At 43.1% G+C, this 22,558-nt stretch overlaps 2 protein-coding genes and 1 long non-coding RNA gene across 3 annotated transcripts; 2 read left to right on the top strand and 1 right to left on the bottom strand.

Moving 5' to 3' along the window:
* Positions 1–4,550: 4,550 nt before the first annotated feature.
* LOC133927000 (phosphatidylcholine:diacylglycerol cholinephosphotransferase 1-like) lies at positions 4,551–6,543 on the top strand. The gene is made up of 2 exons (XM_062373216.1): positions 4,551–5,023; positions 5,914–6,543. The coding sequence occupies exons 1-2, from the start codon at positions 4,655–4,657 to the stop codon at positions 6,388–6,390; spliced, it is 846 nt and encodes a 281-aa protein (XP_062229200.1). The 5' UTR covers positions 4,551–4,654; the 3' UTR covers positions 6,391–6,543.
* Positions 6,544–6,655: 112 nt separating this feature from the next.
* LOC133926999 (phosphatidylinositol/phosphatidylcholine transfer protein SFH9-like) lies at positions 6,656–11,872 on the bottom strand. The gene is made up of 11 exons (XM_062373214.1): positions 11,572–11,872; positions 11,400–11,428; positions 9,412–9,495; positions 9,254–9,307; positions 9,075–9,152; positions 8,526–8,579; positions 8,207–8,266; positions 8,022–8,117; positions 7,653–7,754; positions 7,499–7,579; positions 6,656–7,304 (listed from the first exon to the last, which is right to left on the bottom strand). The coding sequence occupies exons 1-11, from the start codon at positions 11,627–11,629 to the stop codon at positions 6,978–6,980; spliced, it is 1,023 nt and encodes a 340-aa protein (XP_062229198.1). The 5' UTR covers positions 11,630–11,872; the 3' UTR covers positions 6,656–6,977.
* Positions 11,873–19,956: 8,084 nt separating this feature from the next.
* LOC133927001 (uncharacterized) lies at positions 19,957–20,466 on the top strand. Its single transcript, XR_009911223.1, has 3 exons — positions 19,957–20,139; positions 20,218–20,272; positions 20,409–20,466. It is a non-coding gene; the product is annotated as an uncharacterized LOC133927001 (long non-coding RNA).
* Positions 20,467–22,558: the final 2,092 nt, after the last annotated feature.

A 22,558-nucleotide genomic window follows, 5' to 3' on the forward strand; every position in this document is an offset into this window, starting at 1 on the left:
TTTTATATGTCAGTGTGTGCAATGCATTGGTACAGGTCAATTGCCAGAAAAGGGTGGTAGTTTTTCTTTATTTTTTTGGAGCGGGGGGGGGGGGGGGGGGAGGGGGAAATAAAAAAGGGTGCTATTTTTTTTGGAGGAAATAAAAAAGGGTGGTAGTGCCACAAGTATCTGAAGAACTAAAGAGAAAAGGTGAAGGATGACGCCAAGGTGTCCTGTAGTAGCATCTGTATTTGGTGTTGAATAAACAAGCAGGTGTGGCTGCTCCTTTCAAATGGCCTATTTAGGATGTGATTATTATTATTATTATTATTATTATTATTATTATATATATATATATATATATATATATAGAGAGAGAGAGAGAGAGAGAGAGAGAGAGAGAGAGACTGCTTTTGTTCTAACTTTAGGCGCATATGTTTTTACCAAGTTCATGGGTTGATTGTACAGCTGCAGCATACATCTTGTTCAAATGGTAGCCCTGGATTAGGCCCAAAATCCTAACTTTCAGCCACAGGTTGAGGTTAGGCTGGTCCAAGTCGAGGAAGAGAAGCGAATCACGAGGCAAAGAAGGTAGAGTTGCGAACTGGCGAAGTATATAAATGACTGACGTGTTTGTGAATTATGTAAGCGTCTAGTGATGTTATTAAATATGTAAGCGTCTAGGGTACACATCTCGTCTGAGGTGAAATCAGAACAAGGCCGGACCGATGTCCTTGTACTGTTCATGAAGACCGTAATCGTCAGTAAATACCCATATGTGTGTAGATCTAGTATAAAAGTTCTTTAAAAGATTATCCAGAAATTACCAGATGTAGGGAAATCCATTTTTTTTATAGCTATACAAAATTTCAACATCCGTTGTTGCGACAACAAGATATAGAAATTTTAAGATCTTTTGACTAAAAGTAGTCTTTTGTTGTCCCGCATTGGGCAGTCAAAATTAGGGATGAAAACGGTTCGAAAACAATCGAAAAAGGTCTAAACCATTTTTAGTTTCACATTTTCGCTCGGAAGCGAAATCGATAATGATAATGTCGGAAATGAATACAACATCGATAATATGAGAAAAACAAAAAGACGGTGTTATCGAGATATAAATATGCCAGTATTGATCGGGAATTGATAATTCAAACCCAAAAATACTGAAACGTAAGTCAAAGACTATATTACAATTTACAAACTACAATGCCAAAGTTATTCCTGCCAACAAGGTTCCTACTTTTATTTGTGTAGAATGTTGCTTTGTCACCAAAACATACACATATATGTCACAACAAATAAAAAAGAGAGGGGAAGCAGCTAGGCCTTTTTTCTTTCCCTTTCTCAACCAAGCCTGGTCATTGGTCTAGACGGCCCGCAGGCCCACCTCCTTGCCTCTTTTCTCCCTGGTCCAGCCCACAATCTACCCATGTGCCCAGGTTCCCCTCTCCACCGTGCTGCACAAGCCTGAATCGGGCTGGCCCACTCAGCAACCGCCCTCTTCTTCTCCAGCCCACGAGCTCGGGCACGAGCCGCCAGAGACCGAGCCACACACACCAATCCCCAGCCAAGCACCCTCAAATCCCGCCTCTATCTCTAACAAATCGCATCAAATCAACTTAAATTGGATCCCCGTTCTATCTCTATCTGATTCCCCCCTCAAAACCTCAACAGAATCGAAGTTTTATCTCAGATTTGAGGCTTGAACCGCCACCTATATATACCGTGGGTTCGATCTGTTTGTGGAGGGAGGTAAAGGGAAGACGAGCGCAGCCCTGCTGCACTAGGCCCCCGCCACCCATGCTTGGCCAAGATCCAGCCGTCGGGGAGTTGTGCCGCACCATTCTTGCTAGATGCCGCCCCACAGAGCTCATATGCCGCTATGTGGCTGTGCCCCTCGTTGCGCGCCACCGCAACCCTTGATGTCGCCCGAGCCAGCATACACCTGTGACAGGCCTGCTACCGCCTCTCTGAGATGAAGTGGGGCGGTGTCCCTGCGCCCCTGCTGCGGCCCGGCTAGCCACCAAGATCCTGAGCCTCTACGCCCGCGCCATCCCTAATGTGGTTCGTCCCGGGGCCGTGGAAGTTGCACCACTCGTTGAGGCTGGCTGTGCCCAGGACAACCGCACTGGCGCGCTGGAGCCGCTCGACCACGCTGGCGTTGATGGCAGCGAGGGCGTTGTCGGGATTCTTGGGATGACGGGACAAGCATGTTGCTTATTCGGCCATGGGCCGTGGTGGACTGGGAAGGAAATCGAGAATTTCGCTGGTAATTTCCAGTACAGAAAGGAAAAACTCAAATAGTTTTATCGTTTCCATTTTCGTTTTATTCGAAATATCGTTTGCGACTTCTCCAGTCGGAAAACTTCGAAAACGATCTTCGGAATTCCGAATTTTACCATTACCATTTTCATCCCTAGTCAAAATTGTTACAGGCGGACGTTTGATCTTAGAAAATTCAAAGATTCAGAACACTGCCTTCTCTTATTTCTTTTAGACTTTTCAGAATCTTTGGAGCACTGTCAAAGCGGCATTGCTATTGAGCTACTATGCACTAACATTCCTCCTTACGTGAAGACTTCCTCAAGATTTAGACGTGGGATATGAGCAATTGGTGATTCTTTTTAGTAGATTGCATCGGCCAAGACTTGGGTGGTAAGTTTGTTATTAAATTTTGTGGGCAAGGACTTGAACTCGATCCCTCAACACTTCTCATATGGAATAGGAGCATACACCATTTTTTTTAATTAAATTGCCATAGCCAGAACTCCAACTGGAGCATTATAACTCTGATGATGATGATGATGATACTATATTGAGCATGTACCAGCCAGTTGCCTGCCAACTCCTTCCGGCCATTTATGACTTAATTACCATGCTTATTGATGAGCTAGCATCAGAGTCAACCTTGGTGTGGGACTTTATCAAGTTGGTCGGACCTGTGATCAGCTTAGCCGGGCTGGCCGGAAGGTCACCTCGGGAATGCACTCCACTGAAACCTCGTGGAGAATATGTTCGCTGATGGAGTCAAATGGAACGACGCGCTCCGCCTCGTACTTCCCTAGAATTTGGAGCTGCTGTTTCGTCCCTTTCGTGTGTGAATCCGACTCCCCGTGCACGACGCCGCCGCGGGCCAGCAGGGTGGCGCGCATGAACGGAGGTGGCCGGCGGCGGCGACGATGACAACAAGGAGGACAACGGCTTTGCCAGCCCTGAGATCTACTGGCGCCACTCTCACGCGGCGCTCGCTCGCTCGCGAGATCCGCACGTAGGCCAACATCCTCCTTTGCTGTGTCTCCTGGCGCCACGCCGACCGCGCCGCTGCAAAGCACGGCACCCACGTGTAGGAGGAAGGAGAGAGAGCTCCTTTCTATCGGGTTTGTGTCTGTCGTTGCATATGTGTCTGACTTGAACCAAGAAAAAAAGTGCTTGCGTCTGTGGCGTGATCAATTGATTCCCCGTGCGAGCCCACATTTCTCGCGTCATTCACACGCCACGCGCGGCATCAGCTAAAACTCACGGTCGGTCGTACGACAGGGAGAAGCTGCTCGGGCATCCGAAGGATAATTGCGTCGGCTACGTTTTCCCACACGGAAACCAGATCTCGCGCGCTTAACCTCTTTTCCGTGCCCCGAAAGATAATTTCGCGTGTCCCAGTCGTCGCCAATCTTCTCTCGGTAGGAGTATTTTGAGACCGAATCAGTAACTTGCCATAGGGACGATAATTTGTAGTCCCTCTGTTTGTAAGTAGTATATAGTCGTAGCTTGATTGGGTGCGGTATCCGAAACTAAACTTTGAAACGTTAATTCCTTTCATATTATCTTGTCGTTCGTTGCGACTAAGACAAAATCAACATCATAGTCGAATACGAGTTTCCTCGCAAAAAGAAAGGCCGAATACGAGTCCAATTATACCTTTTCTAAATTTATAAATATATTTGTCGTAATTGTTAGTCAGAGTCTATGAGGTTGTCATGTGACGAACTAATGATCGGCAAAGCCAAGCCAGTTCCTAGCGGAGTTGGATGTATCCTTGTTCACTAGAGATTAAATTTTAAATTTACTATTTATATGTCTTATTTCAGTAGTAGATAACGTATCAGTCGATAGAAAAAAAAATCTATAGTAAATTCATCCATATTCAAACTCTATATATTTAGTCTTTAATAGACGTGGTATAAGTATATATGTTGTTGTGTGAGTATGTGTGAGGGTCTGTTATACTGTGTTTTAAAAAAACTTCATCAAACCTACATTTTAGTAAAATTACATTACCCTAGCATTGTATAAGTATCAGTCAATAGCGAAATATCTATAATAATTTTATCCATCTCCAAACTCTCTATATTTTATCTTTATAATAGCCGTTGTATAAGAACAAATGTAGTTGTATAGTGTAGAGTATGGGTTATATTAAAAAACCAAACCTGTATTTTCAGACGCCTCATAAATTGCTGCTCTTGTGAACGGCTGGCTCTAGGAACAGATCTCATCGGACGGACGCGACGCAACCCCCACCCATTACCGCAGCATTAAACTCCCCCATCGTGATCTCCGCCCGTCCACCCACCCACCCGACGCTATAAAAAAACGCCCCGAAACCCACCCAAATCCACGCAATTTTCGGCGTCACCGACCCGCCAGGTACCGGCCAGCCCAACCGACGCCCGCGCGCATGCCGCCGCCCAGCCTGACCGCGCACGCGCGCGACCCCGCCGCCCCCACTCCGCGCCGGCGCAAGGAGAGCGCCAAGGTCCACCCCGTGGTGGCGGAGGCGAACGGCGCGGAGAGGAAGATGGGCGCCGGGAAGTGGAGGAGGCCGGAGTGGTGCTCGGCGGCGGGCGCGGCGGGGGTGCTGCGGCGGCACCCGGCGCCGGCGCTGTTCGGGTGCGGGCTGCTGCTGTTCATGGCCGTCGAGTACACCATCCCCATGGTCCCGCCCGCCGCGCCGCCGCTGGACCTCGGGTTCCTCGCCACCGCGGGGATGCACGCCGCGGTGGCCGCGCGGCCCTGGCTCAACTCGCTCCTCGCCGCGCTCAACACGGTCAGTGCCTACCACCTTCTCTGCGCACCGCCTGCCCTGACCTGGCTAGGTTCAACGCACCACCTACTCTGGTCGCCTGGAGTAACCTCCATTTCCTTTCTTTTACCACGCCTTCTTGCCACCAAATGCTCGCAACTTTTCTTGGCGGCCTCAACAAGTTCTTTAATTTCTCCGGAGTAATTCCAGCACTACTAGCAGCTGTAGTGACCAAACGTTCTCGGCGAAATGTGCACGTCCTGGAATCTCATGCGTTCTTCGAAACCATCGATATTTACAGTTTGACACCTTTTGCACTGTTACACTGGTAGTAGTATTTTGCGCTGTAATACACCTTTTGTACTGTTATAGAACTCGAAGTAGCAAATGAGTATGTGCAATGCCAAGGCTGAGGCACATAATTCTATTAACCGAATTAGTAATTATTTAGTGAATTACTAGTATCAAATGGAGAAGAATTCAGCTTAGTTCTTGTGGGCGAGCGAAACCTTTGGAGCTCCTGGTGAGGAAAGCGAAGCTGGCACCGTCAATGCATCGGTCGCTTCATGTGGCTCTCACTTTCCAGCGAATAATTTACAGCGTACTAGCAGTGGTAGTACTCCTTGGTTAGACTTTGCCCTGACAGATTTGTCTGCAAGTAGAACCGGACGGGCCCAGAAGAGCAAGAAACCGGTGGACAGCACCACCAAATGAAAGCCAAATTTAATCTTTTTCCGATAAGAACATGTGAGATAATCGTGGCGTCGCGTGTTCATGGATGGATTTCCTGATAAGATCCTGCATCCAGCTGAGCCAGATGGTCCCCGTAGTGGATCGCTGCCGCAGAATCCGAGCTGAGCGCGACGTGACCTCGAGAATTGAGTGACTGACAGCCACCGCTGGCTCACGTGCAGGTCTTCGTCGCGATACAGGCGGCGTACATCCTGTGGGCCATCCTCGCCGAGGGCCGGCCGCGCGCCGCCGTCGCCGCGCTCATGATGTTCACCTGCCGGGGCCTGCTCGGCTGCGCCACGCAGCTGCCTTTGCCCGAGGAGTTCCTGGGGTCCGGAATGGACTTCCCTGTGGGCAACGTCTCCTTCTTCCTCTTCTTCTCGGGCCACGTCGCGGGCGCGGTGATCGCCGCCGCCGACATGCGGCGCGAGGGGCGCCTGGCGCTGGCGCGGCTCTACGACGCGCTCAACGTGATGCAGGGGGTCAGGCTGCTCGCGTGCAGGGGCCACTACACTATCGACCTGGCCGTCGGCGTCGGCGCGGGGATGCTCTTCGACACGCTCGCCGGCAGGTACTTCGACGGCAAGAACTTCGACAGCAATGCGGCGGAGAGGCATTGCCGCAGCTGCCAGTGCCACAAGGCTCTCCTCTCACAGTAGCTTATTGATACTCCCCCAAGTGCCAACCATCAACGACCAATTGGGCATTAGTTCAAGTCATTTTTTTACTTCTTTTATGGAATCATTTTGATGTAAGAGAACTCGAATGCTACTTACGGATATGTAATTGTACAAATTGTTCATCCCATGTGAGCTGCAACTTCTTCTGTAATGCAAGTATCAGAAGTTTGAAGCAGAGGACCAGACAGAACAGGATCAGCACAAAAATTGAACTATCAACAGATGGCAAGATCCCAATGCATCATTATTTTCCCACTGAATACTAAACTTTTCTTAAAATGATTTCAGAGTGCAGGTACCAGGATGGTTTCATCATAGTAGCAGTGTAGCATACATGTGACGACACATTGCGAGTTTACATCAGGTGGACAGGTGGTTATGTCTATCTAGCATACAGTATCAGTTCTCTTGCCTTGGGCCTCCATCATGGAACTGCAAGAATTTGCTATATATATATATATATATATATATATTATCATCTACGTATGACCACCCCCAGGAAAGAACAATAAGGTGGCCAAGCAAATATAGAATCATCATTTTGATCAGGAGTAGCCCAGTCACGTCTAGGTAAATCTGGCTGGCCTTATTGTAGAGCGCTGTTCTTTATCGACGCCATTGGCAGACCCGTTCTGCTCACCGAGCTTGTGGAACTCGGCCTCGATGACCTCCACAATCTTGGCGTCCTCGGGATCCTGCTCGGGAATTTTCACGTGCAAAGAGCCCTGCTTGATGAGCTCCTGGTTCAGTGCTTGATCCTGGATGAAATTGTAGAGATCTTGGTGGAAGGGGTGGTCAAGAGAGAAGCAATCTTCGGTATCGCTTGATGAATGTTTGGATGAGCCCAAGCCCTCCCGTTGACAGAAGTGGGGAAGGGAAGAATAGTCCATGATCTGCATTGTTCCAGAATTGCAGGTGCTAATCAGAAAATGATTAAAGTGTTACTCTGACCAAGTTCCATGCGGTCCTGATTCTCTTATTTGACTTTCTTTATAGGAGTGCAATACTATTTTCTCAGCAATATATGGCAATGTAAAGACAAACTATACCCTTTGGAAAGGGGTATGGTCGTAACAAGCAATGTTACCTTTAGAAGCTCATCTCTCCCACAACCACGCAAAACATGGACCTTCTTTCTTGTTCTCTCTTGCAACAGAGGCTTCACAACCTAGCATAAAAATTGAATGAAATGCTGGTCGATCTTTACAAAAGAGATAACTAGTGAAATTTAGGCACCAAACCTTCCAACATGCAGAAAATATATATGGAGCATTTACTATATAATAGGTCTCAGTCTTTTCAGGGTAATTCAAATCATCAACAGTAGATATTGCAGTCACAATCTGCAATCCATCAATATTTAGTCAGTAGCAGAAACAAGAAAGGACAACATGCACATCCAAAGGTTTTATACAAGGTATTGAGTTATTTCAATAGACCATTTCTATCCCAGTCTCTCCTCTGGACATATAAGCATCGGAGTGTTCATTTACAGTATATTGAGGTATTTACATAGGCATATACTCATCCTTGTCACCTCTGGTCGTTATCCACATTCTTTTTGTGCAATTATAATCTGGAGAAGAGGAAACGGTGACTGAAGGTTGTACCTTCATTTGGTTCAGTGCTGACAATTTCAAACCGGTCATATCAAGAACCTTTATACATGTGCTAATGGGCCTCCCAAACTTCTTCGTCACCATAGGCTACATGAAACACAAGCAAGCAAATACAAGTGTTAAGAAAGCTCATAAAAATGATCTAATTGCAGACGGAGCATTAGTTGACCACTCACCAAAATAATACGATCGCGGTATTCATTGATCTGAATGTGAGATTGCACATAGTAGTTAACCTGGAAATGCAATATTTTATGATTTAATGCACATAAAATAAATGCCATAAATTTAATCTTCATGGACTACCCAAGTATTACTTGATTTATAGCACATGAATGCATTCTGACAAAAGCTATTAAACTCATAAAAACTAATTCCATTTATATTGCAAATCGGTAGTGCAAGAGTATTTACTTGATCTTTGATTGACATGGATGCAATCTGACAAAAGTTATTAAAACTCTTAAGAAGTATCTGAGGCAAATAGGCAATTACCGAAGCTTTGTCATATGTGCTCAGTCCAACACCAACGGCAAATACAGGGATGCCCTGGAAAAGAAGAAGGAAAGAGTATTAAAACTTAATTGTGGATTGGACGTGAAGAATTTTATGGCATAGAGACCCCATGACTCATTGGTAAAGCACAACAGATGGAAAGTCAGGTGCAAAACTTCACCTCCGTCTAGTCTATGATCTTGCACCAGCACATAATAGTGGGCTATGTCAGTTGGCAGAATCAAAAGGTAACAGTATTTCTCATATCTTACAATTTCAACAGGAATGGTAGGTTGACAGGCACAAAACACATCATAGGTATACAGAAAAGGACCACATTTGTACATAATACTAAATAATACTACTGCATAATGCATACAACCTTTTCTTCTAAAAACGGATATAATTTATAAGAGACACCATCCTTTTCCATTGTATATCCTATTTAATCCATCAGAAGAAATTTGTCCATGAATAGACACCACAAGCATACGCTGGTACCAAAAACCAATAGTAAAATAAGAAGAAACTTGCTTAAGACAGCTGTACCTCATTGGAGTATCCTGATAATCCAATAAGCTGTGTTTCACGTATTGATCTATACAAATCCACTGGGATAATAGGTTTCTGCCATTGTCCAGCACAAGCAGATGATTGTAATAAGTGTAAGTGCAGAACTGTCATACGGCTGTTGTCAATAGTCAAGCTTGTTTTAGGAGACTACTTACCTCCAGTATACTATCTATTTCATTTTGTATCCTCCAATTCAAAGAATCTTCAAGCTAGCAAAAGAAACTTTCCTCAACTAATGAGACAATCCATGAAACAATTTTCCCCTTTACTTTAGGATTCATCAATACGAAAAGGAAAATGTGTTAACAATTACCATCTTGTAAGCATTGTTCACATGCCACTCTCTAGCTTTAAGGAAGCGCACTAGTGTCTCTGTTGGATAGCCCTGGTGCACATTCTGAAAAGAAAGGAAAAACTCGAGAGCTCAAAGACAATCTCCTTAGGATAATACAAGGCTATTTTACAACATCTAAGAAAAACATATTCTTTCAAAATTTGAAACAATGCAGATGCAACAAGTAGGATAGTGCCTTAAGCGTTTCTTAGTATTTTTTTATAAATGAGCCAAGAGCTCTGACATTCACTAACGAAGAAGATGGGTACCCAACCTGGTCCTTGGACTACAATCAGGTGGGCAGAGAGGTTTTAAAGATCCCCACCACAAGGATGCTGGCCTGGCAAGTATATTAGAAACAATTTCGCACGTAGAGGTAGACATGTAGAATCAGATACTAGTACAACTTACATGAAAGTTTTTCAAATACAGCTGAATTAAGTGCTAGGTATAAGCTTATCTTCTGTTCCACTTTCTCATGTTTTCCATCCTAGAATCTTAGCCCCTAAAAGTTAAGTTTTATTATCAACGAAGGAATCCATGTTCTTTTCTCATACTAGGCACGCAAAAGTAGACTACACATAGTGTGCTTATGGCACGATAAGTACCTATCGCTCTCAGTGTTCAAGAAGATAAAACAAGGAATTCACAAACATTTTAAGCAATTAAAATGGAATATAGTAATTATGTCAAAGGGGGCAAAGTCTCGACTCTCGAGTTGATTCTAGTTTTTGAACGGTTTGAGAAACTGGATGATAAATAGACCGTATGATCCTAACTATTTTTTTTATTTGAAAGAATGGAATGAATTGGTCTATCACCACCTCATTCCTAATAATCAGAAGCCTAATGGAAGAATGAGGAATGGGACCATCCCACTAAAATCCTGGGATCCTATGAATTGAATGAGGAATGGGACCATCCCACTAAAATCCTGGGATCCTATGAATTTCTTATCTACCATTCCATTTTAAAGGAAAATAGTAATTCCTTGCCCTGATACTTTGCTTGCCTCATGATATTGACGCAATTAAATTCTGCTGCAAGTGTCACTGTAATTTTGATTCTCGCTCCATTAGCCAAGAGATTCTGCTGGGAATAATTTGGCATCTCCTACTCAACACACAACGCACGCTCAAAGCCTAACTTTTAGGGAGCATTTCATTGACTAAATATTCTCTTGCGAATTAACTGGTAAAATGTAAAAACGAATCTATAAGTGCCGGGTGCATAGGATGCCTATCGGCGTGTCTGCAAACTAAGATCACAAGTGTCAGGTGCCATTATATTAGTTAAGTAAAGAGCAAAAGGCTTCACGGCATAATAATTTGCAACAACCCAAACACGATTCCATTAACAAACAACCAAACACGAGGAAAACCACTGAGGAATACATTAGTACCAACGTCTCAGGAGGCTCGAGGGACCGAATATCTCACCGTCCACTGTTTGACTTAGTGCACTTGAAATCAGAATATTCCTCGAGACCATCCATTGTGGAAAGCAACACAGCTGACACAGCTCTCACTCCCCGTTGTCAAACAACTCAAAATTCCCCCAGAGATCCCAAATGTGTGGCCTAGATCAAACAACAAAATAACATCTTGCATCCAATCAACAAGCCCCCCATTTTCACTGCTAAAAACTTATCCACACCCTAATTCAACTGTATAAAGTAGTTATAGCAAACAATAGCTGAGATAGTAACATGAATGCTCTATTCAAATAAATAGTACCCAGCAAATAGCAAATCTAACTTAGCTAATCTAAATCTGACTATTTTTTTTTTCAAAATGTTGAACTGAACTAAGCAATGACTGGCTGATCCTACTGCAGGCACTAAAATACCAAACAAACAGCACAAAGGCCCAAGCAAGCTTCACAGAAGAACCGAGATTTTCACATAACGAGAAGAACCAAGATTTAAAAAGAAAAAGAAAAACGAAAATTCGTGCGTATATCCATACCTGAAATGTCTTCTTCAGCGGCGCCTCCACTGCAAGAATCCAAACCAAAGAAAACACATTAGGGCCAGACGAACCCGTACAAAACCGAGAAATCACGAATCCGAGGAGGCCCGCCCTCCTGAAACCCGAAAAGACTCGAACTTTACAGGTGATCCGGAGCAAAACTGCGCACCTTGGTCCAGGAGGTTGGTGAGCTGGTCGACGGCGTCGTCGCAGGCGGCGGCTGCCATTGCGGCTGCAGGCGATCCGGAGCTCGGGCCGCGAGTGAGAGGACTGACGAGGCGAACGAGGAGGCGGGAGCGGCTGATTGATTTGACGGGTTTGGCGCGGATTCGGAGGGGTGGTCGAGAGAGAGAGAGAGAGAGAGGGGTTCGCTGGGGTAAGAGAGGAAGTGGGGAAGGAGGTCTCCTCCGAGTCGGTCGATTCTTGGTTGGTTGGTCGTTTCGTGGGTGACTTCAACAGCTTGTCCTTTATAATAGTAGAGCGTCGAGGGCAGCTGCTGTTAAAAAGTCATTGCTTAGTCTTTATAATTCAATATTTTTTATAAAAATAATAGATGAACCAACAGGAGCAATATGTCCACTGGATATATTGTTGCAGTCGCTCCCTTAAATATTCGTGTAGAGGGTTAATCTCTTATAATTTTTTTATGTATCAGATGATGGATATGTAATTAGTGTTTTCAGTGAATATGTAGAAGGAAAGTTCAAATCTTTCATAGAATAATAACATCTTGTATATGTTTCTTATAGTTTAGATGAACTTGTTACAGAATAAATTTCTCTTCTTTACTAGTCTAATCCTTCTCTTTTTATATAGTAGTAGGAAAGAAGTATATATAAACAGACGGTGCTAAACTCTGAGATCAGTCTAACACTGACAGGGGCAACTACTCCTAGACTATGATGATGAAGGGTAGGCAGGTCCGCCCTACTCTAGTCAATCGGTACGCCTTGTCTTGTCACTGCGCGCCACACGCTCGCCTATGAGACTATCCCACTTACCTGGCCGTCCTGCAGACTGTGAGGAACCATCCAAATAGTATTCTAATTAATCATTAAGTTGATCATTAACATAATCAAGACTACAATAATTAATCAGAATAACATCCTGGTAGTCCCGGCACATGTTTTATGCCCAAGATCGAAACATACGTCTTTCCAACATATGCATCATATCAAAGCTTAATAAAAAGCGAGTAATTAATATTATGTTACAAGTTTTTAAGCATCCAATCATTTACAATAATTTACATCAAAAGAGATAAAACTACGTAGTAGAAGATTAAAAACTATCAACAACAGAAGGACCGGTGGAACCACATGCCCTTAGGCTCCATCCAAAATCTCGCCACACGAGTAAACGACACTACTCTTGACCGCCGTCGGCACCAGCGGATATGAAGTAGCCAGGAGCTAACCTTTCCTCGCCAGCAAACCTGAAAGAACAGCGTGAGTACAAAGGTACTCGCAAGACTTAATCCATAATTGACACATATAAACAATCCAACTCAAAGAATTATGCATTTAGATATTAGCAAGGAAGCGGCCACATGGTTAAGCAACTTCATTAGTGAAAGCAAATTTTGACATAAACATATGAACATCTACGCTAGAATACATAAACCAAAACTATCATGTAATCGACAACTTGAGCATACATATAACTAGAAGCAATATAAACATAAGTGTAAGACAGAACCATATTCAACATGCACCAACATACCAAACCACCTCATATCATCCCATATTCGTGACTCTACGACCGATACAGGTGGACAGAAGCTTGCTCGATAACCGATAGCGTATCAACTCAAATTGACTTTTACACCCTGCAGGGGTACTTCTGGACCACATGACACTAGACCACCGCTCACACGATCTGTCAGTCACGAGTGATGATTCACGTATCAAACTTTCGGGTACCCACCCGAACTTTTGTGCCTCTGTCGAGAAATATGTGGAGACCACCTAGATCCTGTGCGTACCATGACTTACCAGACACAACCTCAGGCACCCCTAACAGCATTCTCGCCCACACCTCGACTCAAAGGTCAAATGAACTCGGCGACTTACAGTACTTGGTTTATCATTCTCATATGCAACATGTGGTAAATACGAAAAAGTGCTAAAACCAACAACACCGACGATCTGTGCTTAAACGATGCAAGCGGGCTACAGCATTCGAACTCATCTCCCGAACTACCCCAAGGAAATCCTCCAGGGTAGATGATACCGCTAGCATCACCCACGTCTCGCCTCCTCCTCACAACTCACTCAACCAACATTCTCAATCCAAAATTATTATCATTGTGAAAGTAATTAAGCCTATAGCTCGTGAGCAATAGAACATTCCACCACTCGACTTCTACCTGTGACCTATGCTTTGCTAAGTATCTCGTATCACTTTTAAGTTAAACATTATCATGTTTATACATACAATCAATAATTCAACGCAGGAGAAATAATGTATCAAAATAGACTCCACCCATGGAACCCGACATTGACTCACTAACATGCAAACATACATAAAGTATAATTTATCAATTGATATGACACATGATCCAAAATAATAGGTACAGTATGTTTAGATGCTTACCTTACTACTCTAGGGTTTGCCTGATACTTCCCGCACAACACTTGCAAAACTCCGAAAGGTTGGCGTCGTCTTCACTCGCTTGGACCAGCAGCACAACGCCCTCTAAACGAATCAAAATGTAATGCATAAACAAATGAACAACGAAAAAACGCGCAAATGATGCATGCTTGAAGTATAATATAGCGCTGAGCTTCAAAAATATTTGCAAAAGACCGCTAAGTGATTGGGGTTTTAAAGTTTAAAACTCCAAACAAGGTAACCTAAGTATAACTAACTTTAACAGGCTGGCGGTCAGACTGATGTAGAGGTGGCGGTCTGACCGACGGCCAGCAGAGAGTTTTAGCTTCTGACAGTCTGATCATATGCATGGTGGTAGTCAGACTGCCCACCAATGGTCAAACCAGTCCAAGTGGCGGTCAGACTCATGTATAAGTTTTCAACTCAGATTCTCCAATCCCATCTAGCGATTAGACTGATCCTAGCGGCGATCAGACCACCAGACCTTGCCGGCAGCACCTTTCTGGGGTCACTAGCGAGGATTCCGGCGAAACCTTCAACAACGAATGGTACCAAAATACTCTATGAGACTAGTGGAATATTTCTAAAGTGATTTAGACATCATTCACTGATCTAAACTCAAAAATACCCTTTGAATTGGATCTAGACTAGGTTGAACTTAGGCCTAAACGACACGAGTGTCGAATCAAGTTCAGAAACAATGGGAAAACGGTAGGGGATAGCTCACCTCAGCTTATGGAAGTTTTTTATTGGATTGGAATGCTTCGGGAAGGCTCCGATTCGCGAATCGGCTCCCGGAGTGGTGGTGAAACTTACGGTCGATGAACGGGTTTCCGATGCGAGAGAAGAGGGGGAAAACTTGGGGAAGTCCTCCGAGAAGCTCGAGGGAGTTCCCACCTCCGATGCCTGGCCTTCGAACGTGACGAGTAGAGCTCTCTCTCTCTCTCTAGGGTTGGGTGAAGAGAGGGAGAGTGAGAGAAGAGGGAGAGGGAGAGAGCAAAAGAAAAGTGATTGATCTACTTAACCTGAGCCTTTGTGTGCTGACGGTCAGACCGCAAGCTTGAGCGGTCAGACCGCAGGAAATCCACATGGTAGCCAACATGGCAGCGCACCTGTCGATCAGACCGCAAGTGACACCGACCAGACCGTGAGGGGTTCTTTTGTTGAAATTTTTCTAAGTCTCCCTTCATCATCCTTCTTCTATTCTTTTCTTTCTCCAAAGTATTTAGGAATTCTCCAAAGTACTCTAAACCATACCTAAGGTATTTGAAACATATTTAACTACTTTTTTGATAGACAAACACGTGTAAGTATATGTGATGATGATTATGCATGCATAATTACATAATTAATATTTTTGGGACGTGATACATGCTCTGTCCTGTCAAACAACGCTACACCTACTTGCAAGGCCATCTTATAGCATTTAATACCATAGGATATGGTACTGTATCTCTACGTCGGCCACGACTTTTCCCGTCGAGAGAAGATATCCGAGGAAGAAAAATACTTAAGTAGATGGTATTATGGTCAGAATCTTCGAAGCAGTTTTCATACCATAATTTTGAAGTCTGATGGGGCTGAAGTCGCTCACGGTGACCACGTCCTCCTTGGGAAGCATCACGGTGTAGGTCGGTTGATGCCGTCCAGTGTAGCCGTAGCATCATGACGGCGTCCGGGACCACCAACCAAAAGGATTTGTAGAAAGCAGGCCCGAACCCGTCAGGGACAAGGCGGCTTAGCTTTTGGTGTGATCTGGCTTTATTTATTTTAGAAAACCTTGTTTGGAACATAAGAATTATACACTTTTTTCTAAAAATGTGGAGGATCGTATAGATATTCTTCGGGAGATTTATTAGGGCATACACGCACATCTGAGTGATGCACAGATAATTTTAGCCCCGGAGGCTCGCTCTAATAAGTTCAAAGAAATATCCATAGCAGGTGCCACCTCCTATGGATTTTTGAATCCGATGGGTTAGGTAGGTGCCACTTTCCAAATTTTGAATTTAAGTTAGACCACTCGATTTAAGCCGTGTTGGGCCAAACAAAGGCCATTTACTTGAGTAATCAATGTATGCAGGAATCTGTTCCGGTCCATTTTTAACATTTCAGTAAAAATGTCCTCAAATGCAAAGTTACCATCTCGAGGGTAGGTTATTAAGATCATTCATAACTATATTTTTTTCATTTTATTTTCTCCTCGATTCTTTTTTCTATTTTTATTTTCTTTATTTTCTTTTATCTTCAACAGCTTCCCTTCGAAGGGAATCGTGAAGAGAAAGGAGAGATAATCTCGTTCTAAAATAAATTACTTTTGGAATTCTTTCGTGACAAGAACCGTAAAGAAAAACCGTTAAAACACTGAAAAAACAAAAATCATGTCGTAAAAAAATTTTAACCCTAAAAAAAGAAACAGTCAGAGATATCTAAGGTCAGAACTAAAGTATGACTATCTATCTATCTATTTTCCATGTGTTGCCCACACTGTTGACTCCTGGTTATATGTCCATGAGCACGTCAGCTGCACATGTATCCAGATCCTCACTCGATCTCCATCCTGCTATGGAATATTTAGGTGGAGTATGGTAGGAGAAACATACACTTCAAAATATTCCTTAGTTTTTGTGGCCTTTTTACGAGTTACCAAAACTGATCGCCCAGATTTGATGATAAGCCTCTCGCTGTAAATTTATAGATAACTATTTAGGGCCTGTTCGGTATGTGACCATGGTTTGCCACGCCGAAAGTTAGGCGTGCCACACTCGTTTAGGCTAGTGTTTGCTTCATGTCCGCACATTAGGCTTGCCAAAGAATCTTAGGCGCCATCTGTCAGGACTCATCCCAATTTAATTTGATTTAATCATTAGGTCGTTCATTTAGTAAGATAACAGCTAGTTCATATCCGTCTCTTGATGAGTCACGTATTAATCCATATCTCACCATAATAATTGTAGCCACTAATGATTAAAGCAAATCTAATTCTGTTAGTCCTGATATATGTGCATTGGTAATTCCCAGAAAAGTTATCACCACAACATGAATATCACAGCATCGAGATTAAATAAGATTCAAATGATTACAAGTTGATATAAAAACAAAACACAAGGTTTCAACTAGCGTTAACATACATACACCGCAGCAGAACAACTAAAGAAAACAAAAATCGGTGGCGCTATTTGCACACAAGGCAGCCGATCGGGGTTAGAGTAGCTAGCACATAACTTCACCTGAAAAGAAAATAAGCAGCGTGCGTACGAAGGTACTCGCAAGATTTAATCCATAATAGGTACATATAATAACTTGACTTTAAGAATTATACATTTAAGTCATTAGCAAGGTGTAGACCACGAGATTAAGTAAATTCATAAAGCGTAAGCAACCTAGACACCTATATGTGAGCATCTATACTTAATCAAAAGTACCTTTCTACCATGTAACCAACAACTTAAATATAAATGTAATTAGAACCATCTCATGTAATCAATAATCATAAACAAACATTTCCAACATACCATTCAATATCACACATCCCTAAATTCAGAAACTCTACGAACGATGCAAATGGACAGAAGCATGCTCATGACTGAGAGCGCGACAATTCAAATTGATTTTACACCATACAGATGTACTTATTTACCTACACGACTCGAGGACAATTTGGCTCACATGTCCGTATAGGTCCACGTAAGAGGTACTCATATTAACCTGTCCCAATAAGCTACAACCATTTGATCATGCACCGATAGATGCAAGAATCATCTAAAACTACTCTTGGACCAAACTGGATACCCCTATAAGTCTATTATGCCCACGACAACATCGACTCGCACGCCAAAAGGCCACAACTACAAATGTATTCTGCTTATCGTTCCCATATGCGACATGTAATAAGTACGGAAAGTGATAAAACCAATTGCATCGACGGACAGTGCTTAAACGATGCAAGCGGTCTATAGTGTCCGGGCTCCTCTCCCTACCTACCCCGGAGAACTCCACATCGACCTATGCATTGTTAAACATTATAGATATCTTTCAGGTTAGACAACATCATATTAAACCCAGGTGACAATGACACAGATTATTAGTAACTTAAGGCAGGAGAATTAATGCATCAACATAGGTTATATCCACCAAAACCTGACATGGACCCACCACTCATGCAAACATACATAGAGAGTAATTTATCAAGTTATACAATACGAGATCCAAAGTAGTAGATTGAATATGCTTAGATGTTTGCCTTACTGCTTTACTTCAATTCGGAATCAAATCCAAAAACATTGTTGCGAAAACTCGTTACTCTCTAGCTCATCGATCACTAAAAGGGGAAGAATGCAACGTAGTAAGCATGATGAAATGCTATAAAGGAATTTGCATGGTGCATGATTACAAAAATGTTTGTAAAAGAATGCTCGAACGATTAGGCTAAAGGAAGTTTAAATGTCGGATACGATAACCTAAGGCTTCAGAGTTCTATGAAGCTAGCAGTCAAACTGGGAAGGTGGCGATCAAACCGATGGGTTTTCTAGGTGGTCGGGCTATCAGACCGGTGCCTTGTAGAGAGATTTGGCGTCTGGCGGTCAGATCGAACCTTGGGGCGGTCAGACCGTGAGACTCGACGGTCAGACCGACCCAATGGTAGTCTGACACCTGATTATGGAACTTAACGTGAAGCTGATTGGCCAAATTTCATCTCGGCGGTCAGATCGGTCAAGATGGCGGTTAGACCACTAGGGCCTGTCAGTAGCGCTTTGGCGAGGCCGTTGGTGAAGGCTCCGGCGACGCCTTTGACTATGAAAGGTACCAAAATGTTCTAGGAGACTAGTGGAGTGCTTATAGGGTGGTTTGAACGATATTCAGTAAGTCAAACTTGGGATGCTCCATGGATAAGCTCTAGGCTAGGGTTAAACTCAATCTACAGCTACGAAGAGCAAGGAAAACTTAGGGGAAACTCGGGGAAAAGGTTAGGGAGCTTCACCTTAGCATGAAGAAGCTTTCTTGCAGAGAGGTCCACTCCAAGGGGGCTCCGATTTGGAGATCGGGCTCCGGAGTGGTTTGGAGCTTGAGGTGGATGTACATTCTTGGAATCCTCTCTAGCGAAGAGGATGAAGGGGATGAGCTCGAGGAAGTCCTCGAGAAGCTTAGGGAAGTCATCTCCGTTGATCTTTGGACGTCATGGTGGTCGAGGTGGAGCTCTCCTCTGGCTTGGGGCTCGCTCCGGCGACGAAGAAGCTTGGGGATCAGCTTGTGGACGATGTAGGAGACTCGTGGACGACCTCTTCCTTCGATATTTGACCTCTGGTGAGCTCAAGTGGGGGGATCTTCTCTCTTCTCCTCCTCCCTCCCTCCCTCCCTCCCTCCCTCTCTCTCTCTCTCTCTCTCTCTCTCTCTCTCTCTCTCTCTCTCTCTCTCTTCTCTATCTCTTTCTCGGCAGGGAAGAACTAATGGGGGTGGATGAGCGGATAAGATTTTGGCGATGGTTTTAAGTGGCAGTTCTTAGCAGTGGCGGTCAGACCGTGAGTCTAGGAAGTCAGACCGCTCATGGACAGAGGCTAAAATGGCTCTGCTCGCCTCTAGCGGTCAGTCTAGCAGTGGCGTGGTTGGACCGTCAGGGGGTCTTTCTTGGTTTCTTCCTAAAGTTTTGAGTCTTCCTAATATTCACTATACCACTTTTAAAACATTTTTAAATCCTTAAGACACGATTTTAAGACGTCATGATGCTTAGACCTGCTTAAAGACTAGATTAGTATTTGTAGGACGTGACATCAGCTCTGGCGCGTTGCTGTCACTGTTACGATGGAAAAAAGGTGTGTGCGCAGCTCCTCTCATCGTCCAGTGAAAAAAAAGGTGCGCACTCGTGGCACGTAATTGCCTCACGGGTCATCTCTATATACCTCCCTCCACTGCGTGTGCTTCCCTATTCATCCCGTCTCCTCTCTAATCCCCTTCTCCCTCACCTCCCTGGATCGAAATCCCCTGACGTCATGACGCCAGTGACATTATCACTAATACGTGAGCCTAACCCCACGTGTTAGTGACGGCGATGTGAAGTCAGGGGAACCCAGTCCCTCCTCCCTCACCTCCAAATCCCCCTCTTGCTGACTTCCAAAATCCAACCCAGGTTTGTCCGTATGAATCCCCTTCATCTTCTGCCTATTCTCCTCTACTTCCCTTCCTAATCCAAGTTCCCAATCTACAGATCAATAGCTGCTGCAACGGGCGAGTTCATTCCTCTCTTGGTCTGCAAATCTGAGGTAGGAAACCATATCCTTTTGATTTTCTTGTTTTTTTGGAATGTTTGATGTCTGTAATGTTGAATCACGAATAGCTTGTGTTGATTTATGTATTCTTTTTGCTTTTTCCTCATCTTCATGAATGGTCTTTGCGCAGCCTATCATGTGGGCTACCACAGTTTGGTCAGTTCGTTCAGACCTCTAGTCACTTAAGGAATGTGTTATGCCATTTTCCTCCTCTCCGATTATTCCTCTGATCACCCCGTCTGATTAGTATGCGCATCACCACAGCAGTTCGTTTCCGTAGTAGCTTTTGTCTCTACCATGTATTGCAAAATGGCTGATGTTGTTGCTAAATTATTTTGCTTACTTTGCCATGTGTTAAAAAATTTATTTATTTTTGGGTAAATTTTCTATATCTAGATGGACCGAAGGATGCAACTATACTTAAATTATCAATTCAATTACTACTGTTGATACTATATTTGGCAGAGAAGGTTGCTGGCAGCTATAGTTTTGTGTCTAGCCATCTACTCTTATTTGCTTAATATCCGAAAATAGGAGCGAGAAGTTGTGACATATGGTCCCATACTGGACTGAGATATATCGTGAGAAACTCGTCTAGATCGTTGTATAATGGTACCGAGGCTGTGGTGGTCACTAATGGTAGCTGGAACTTCTCTTGCAGGGTGTTCATATGTGACCATGATGGTCACTAATGATAGCTGGAACTTCTGTAGTGTGTTTTGGTGGCCTTCTTTTGCTACTGCACGTGGATGATCTTATCAGCCTATATTTAAAGAGAAAATCTACGATTCGTCATTGAATAACTACTGATTCTACAATCCGTCATCGAATAAATTCTGTTTACTTCTATACCATCGAATAAATGTTTCAGTTCCTTATATGCCATCGACTTCCGATACTACCATCCACTATACTGTTTATGAAAAGTATCCAAGAATAAAAAAGTCAAAAAATATGTCGATTTTTGTGCACGCTCTATAATTAATAATCAACCCATTTTAACTATATTCACCTAAAAATACTGTATAAAATTCAAACTAAAATTTCTCAAAATAATTTACTTTTGTAATATTGTGCATTACAAAGAACTAATTTTTTCACCGCGGGAGATAATTTTAGAAATTATTACATCACATTAGAGGAATATTAGTAAATTTTCTCAGATTTTTGTAAATTTTTATGAGGCTTAAAAATTGCAAGAAGTTACAAAAGTAGTACATTTTGAAGAATTTTAGTTTGAATTCTATATAGTATTTTTAGGTGAATACAGTTAAAACGGGTTGATTATGAATTATAGAGCGTGCACAAAAATCGACATATTTTCTGTGACTTTTTTTATTCTCAGGTACTGTTCATACTATTCATGAACAGTACAGCGGAGGGTAGTATCGGAAGCCGATGGCATATAAGGAACTGAAATATTTATTCGATGGTATAGAAGTAAACAGAATTTATTCGATGACGAATCGTAAATTCAGTAGTTATTCGATGGTAAATCGTAGATTTTCTCATATTTAAACCAGATGTTGTACCTGCTTTTGTGTATATATGGCCATCCACGCTAATTATAGTTTCTTTTGGATAGTACTAATCATATATGATGAATATGAATATGTATGATGCTAAGCGCAACACTTATTTGTTGTAAGTATATATATCCTCATGTACTTTCAGTATCAGCAATGTGTTTGTGTCACTTGCAGCTGTACTGTTGAGTTTGGAGTGCCAACCAAACATGCCCTTAACCTCGAGATTCTGGGCTCCATTATAAACTAAGGAACTCTGAAATTCTCTTCTGTAAAGTGTAGGCTTCATGTCCTCCACAATGAACTTTGTTCTTGTGTTTTAAAAAGTAACCCATATTCATCCAGTGTTTCTCTATTGTATTTGTATACCTCTTCAAAATGCTGCTTTTACTATAGTTTCATATTGGTTCTAGTCTTCTAGATAATTGTTTTTTGTTGCAATGGTTTCAGCTACACATACAAGGAGAAAAAACAGACACCAAATTCATTTGAGGAAAATAAACAATTGCATAATCTAATTGTACTGGGAAAAATGGAATGGGTCCTCTTAGTCTCTTACACTTTTGTTTAGCCTGCGCCCGGAGAATATTCCACCAAAGAATTCCAGATCCTAAAGCTTAGGTGTCAACGAAAGGCAGAAGAACTCACAAGTTCAGATTTCAGAGCGAAAGGACAAGAACAAACCGAAAGCTACAGCAAGCTATCTACTATGAAATGCATATAATACTCAAAGCCTGACAATTATGCATAACAA

This window comes from Phragmites australis, chromosome 8 (genome assembly GCF_958298935.1).
Source record: "Phragmites australis chromosome 8, lpPhrAust1.1, whole genome shotgun sequence".
In the NCBI taxonomy this organism is placed as follows: domain Eukaryota; kingdom Viridiplantae; phylum Streptophyta; class Magnoliopsida; order Poales; family Poaceae; genus Phragmites; species Phragmites australis.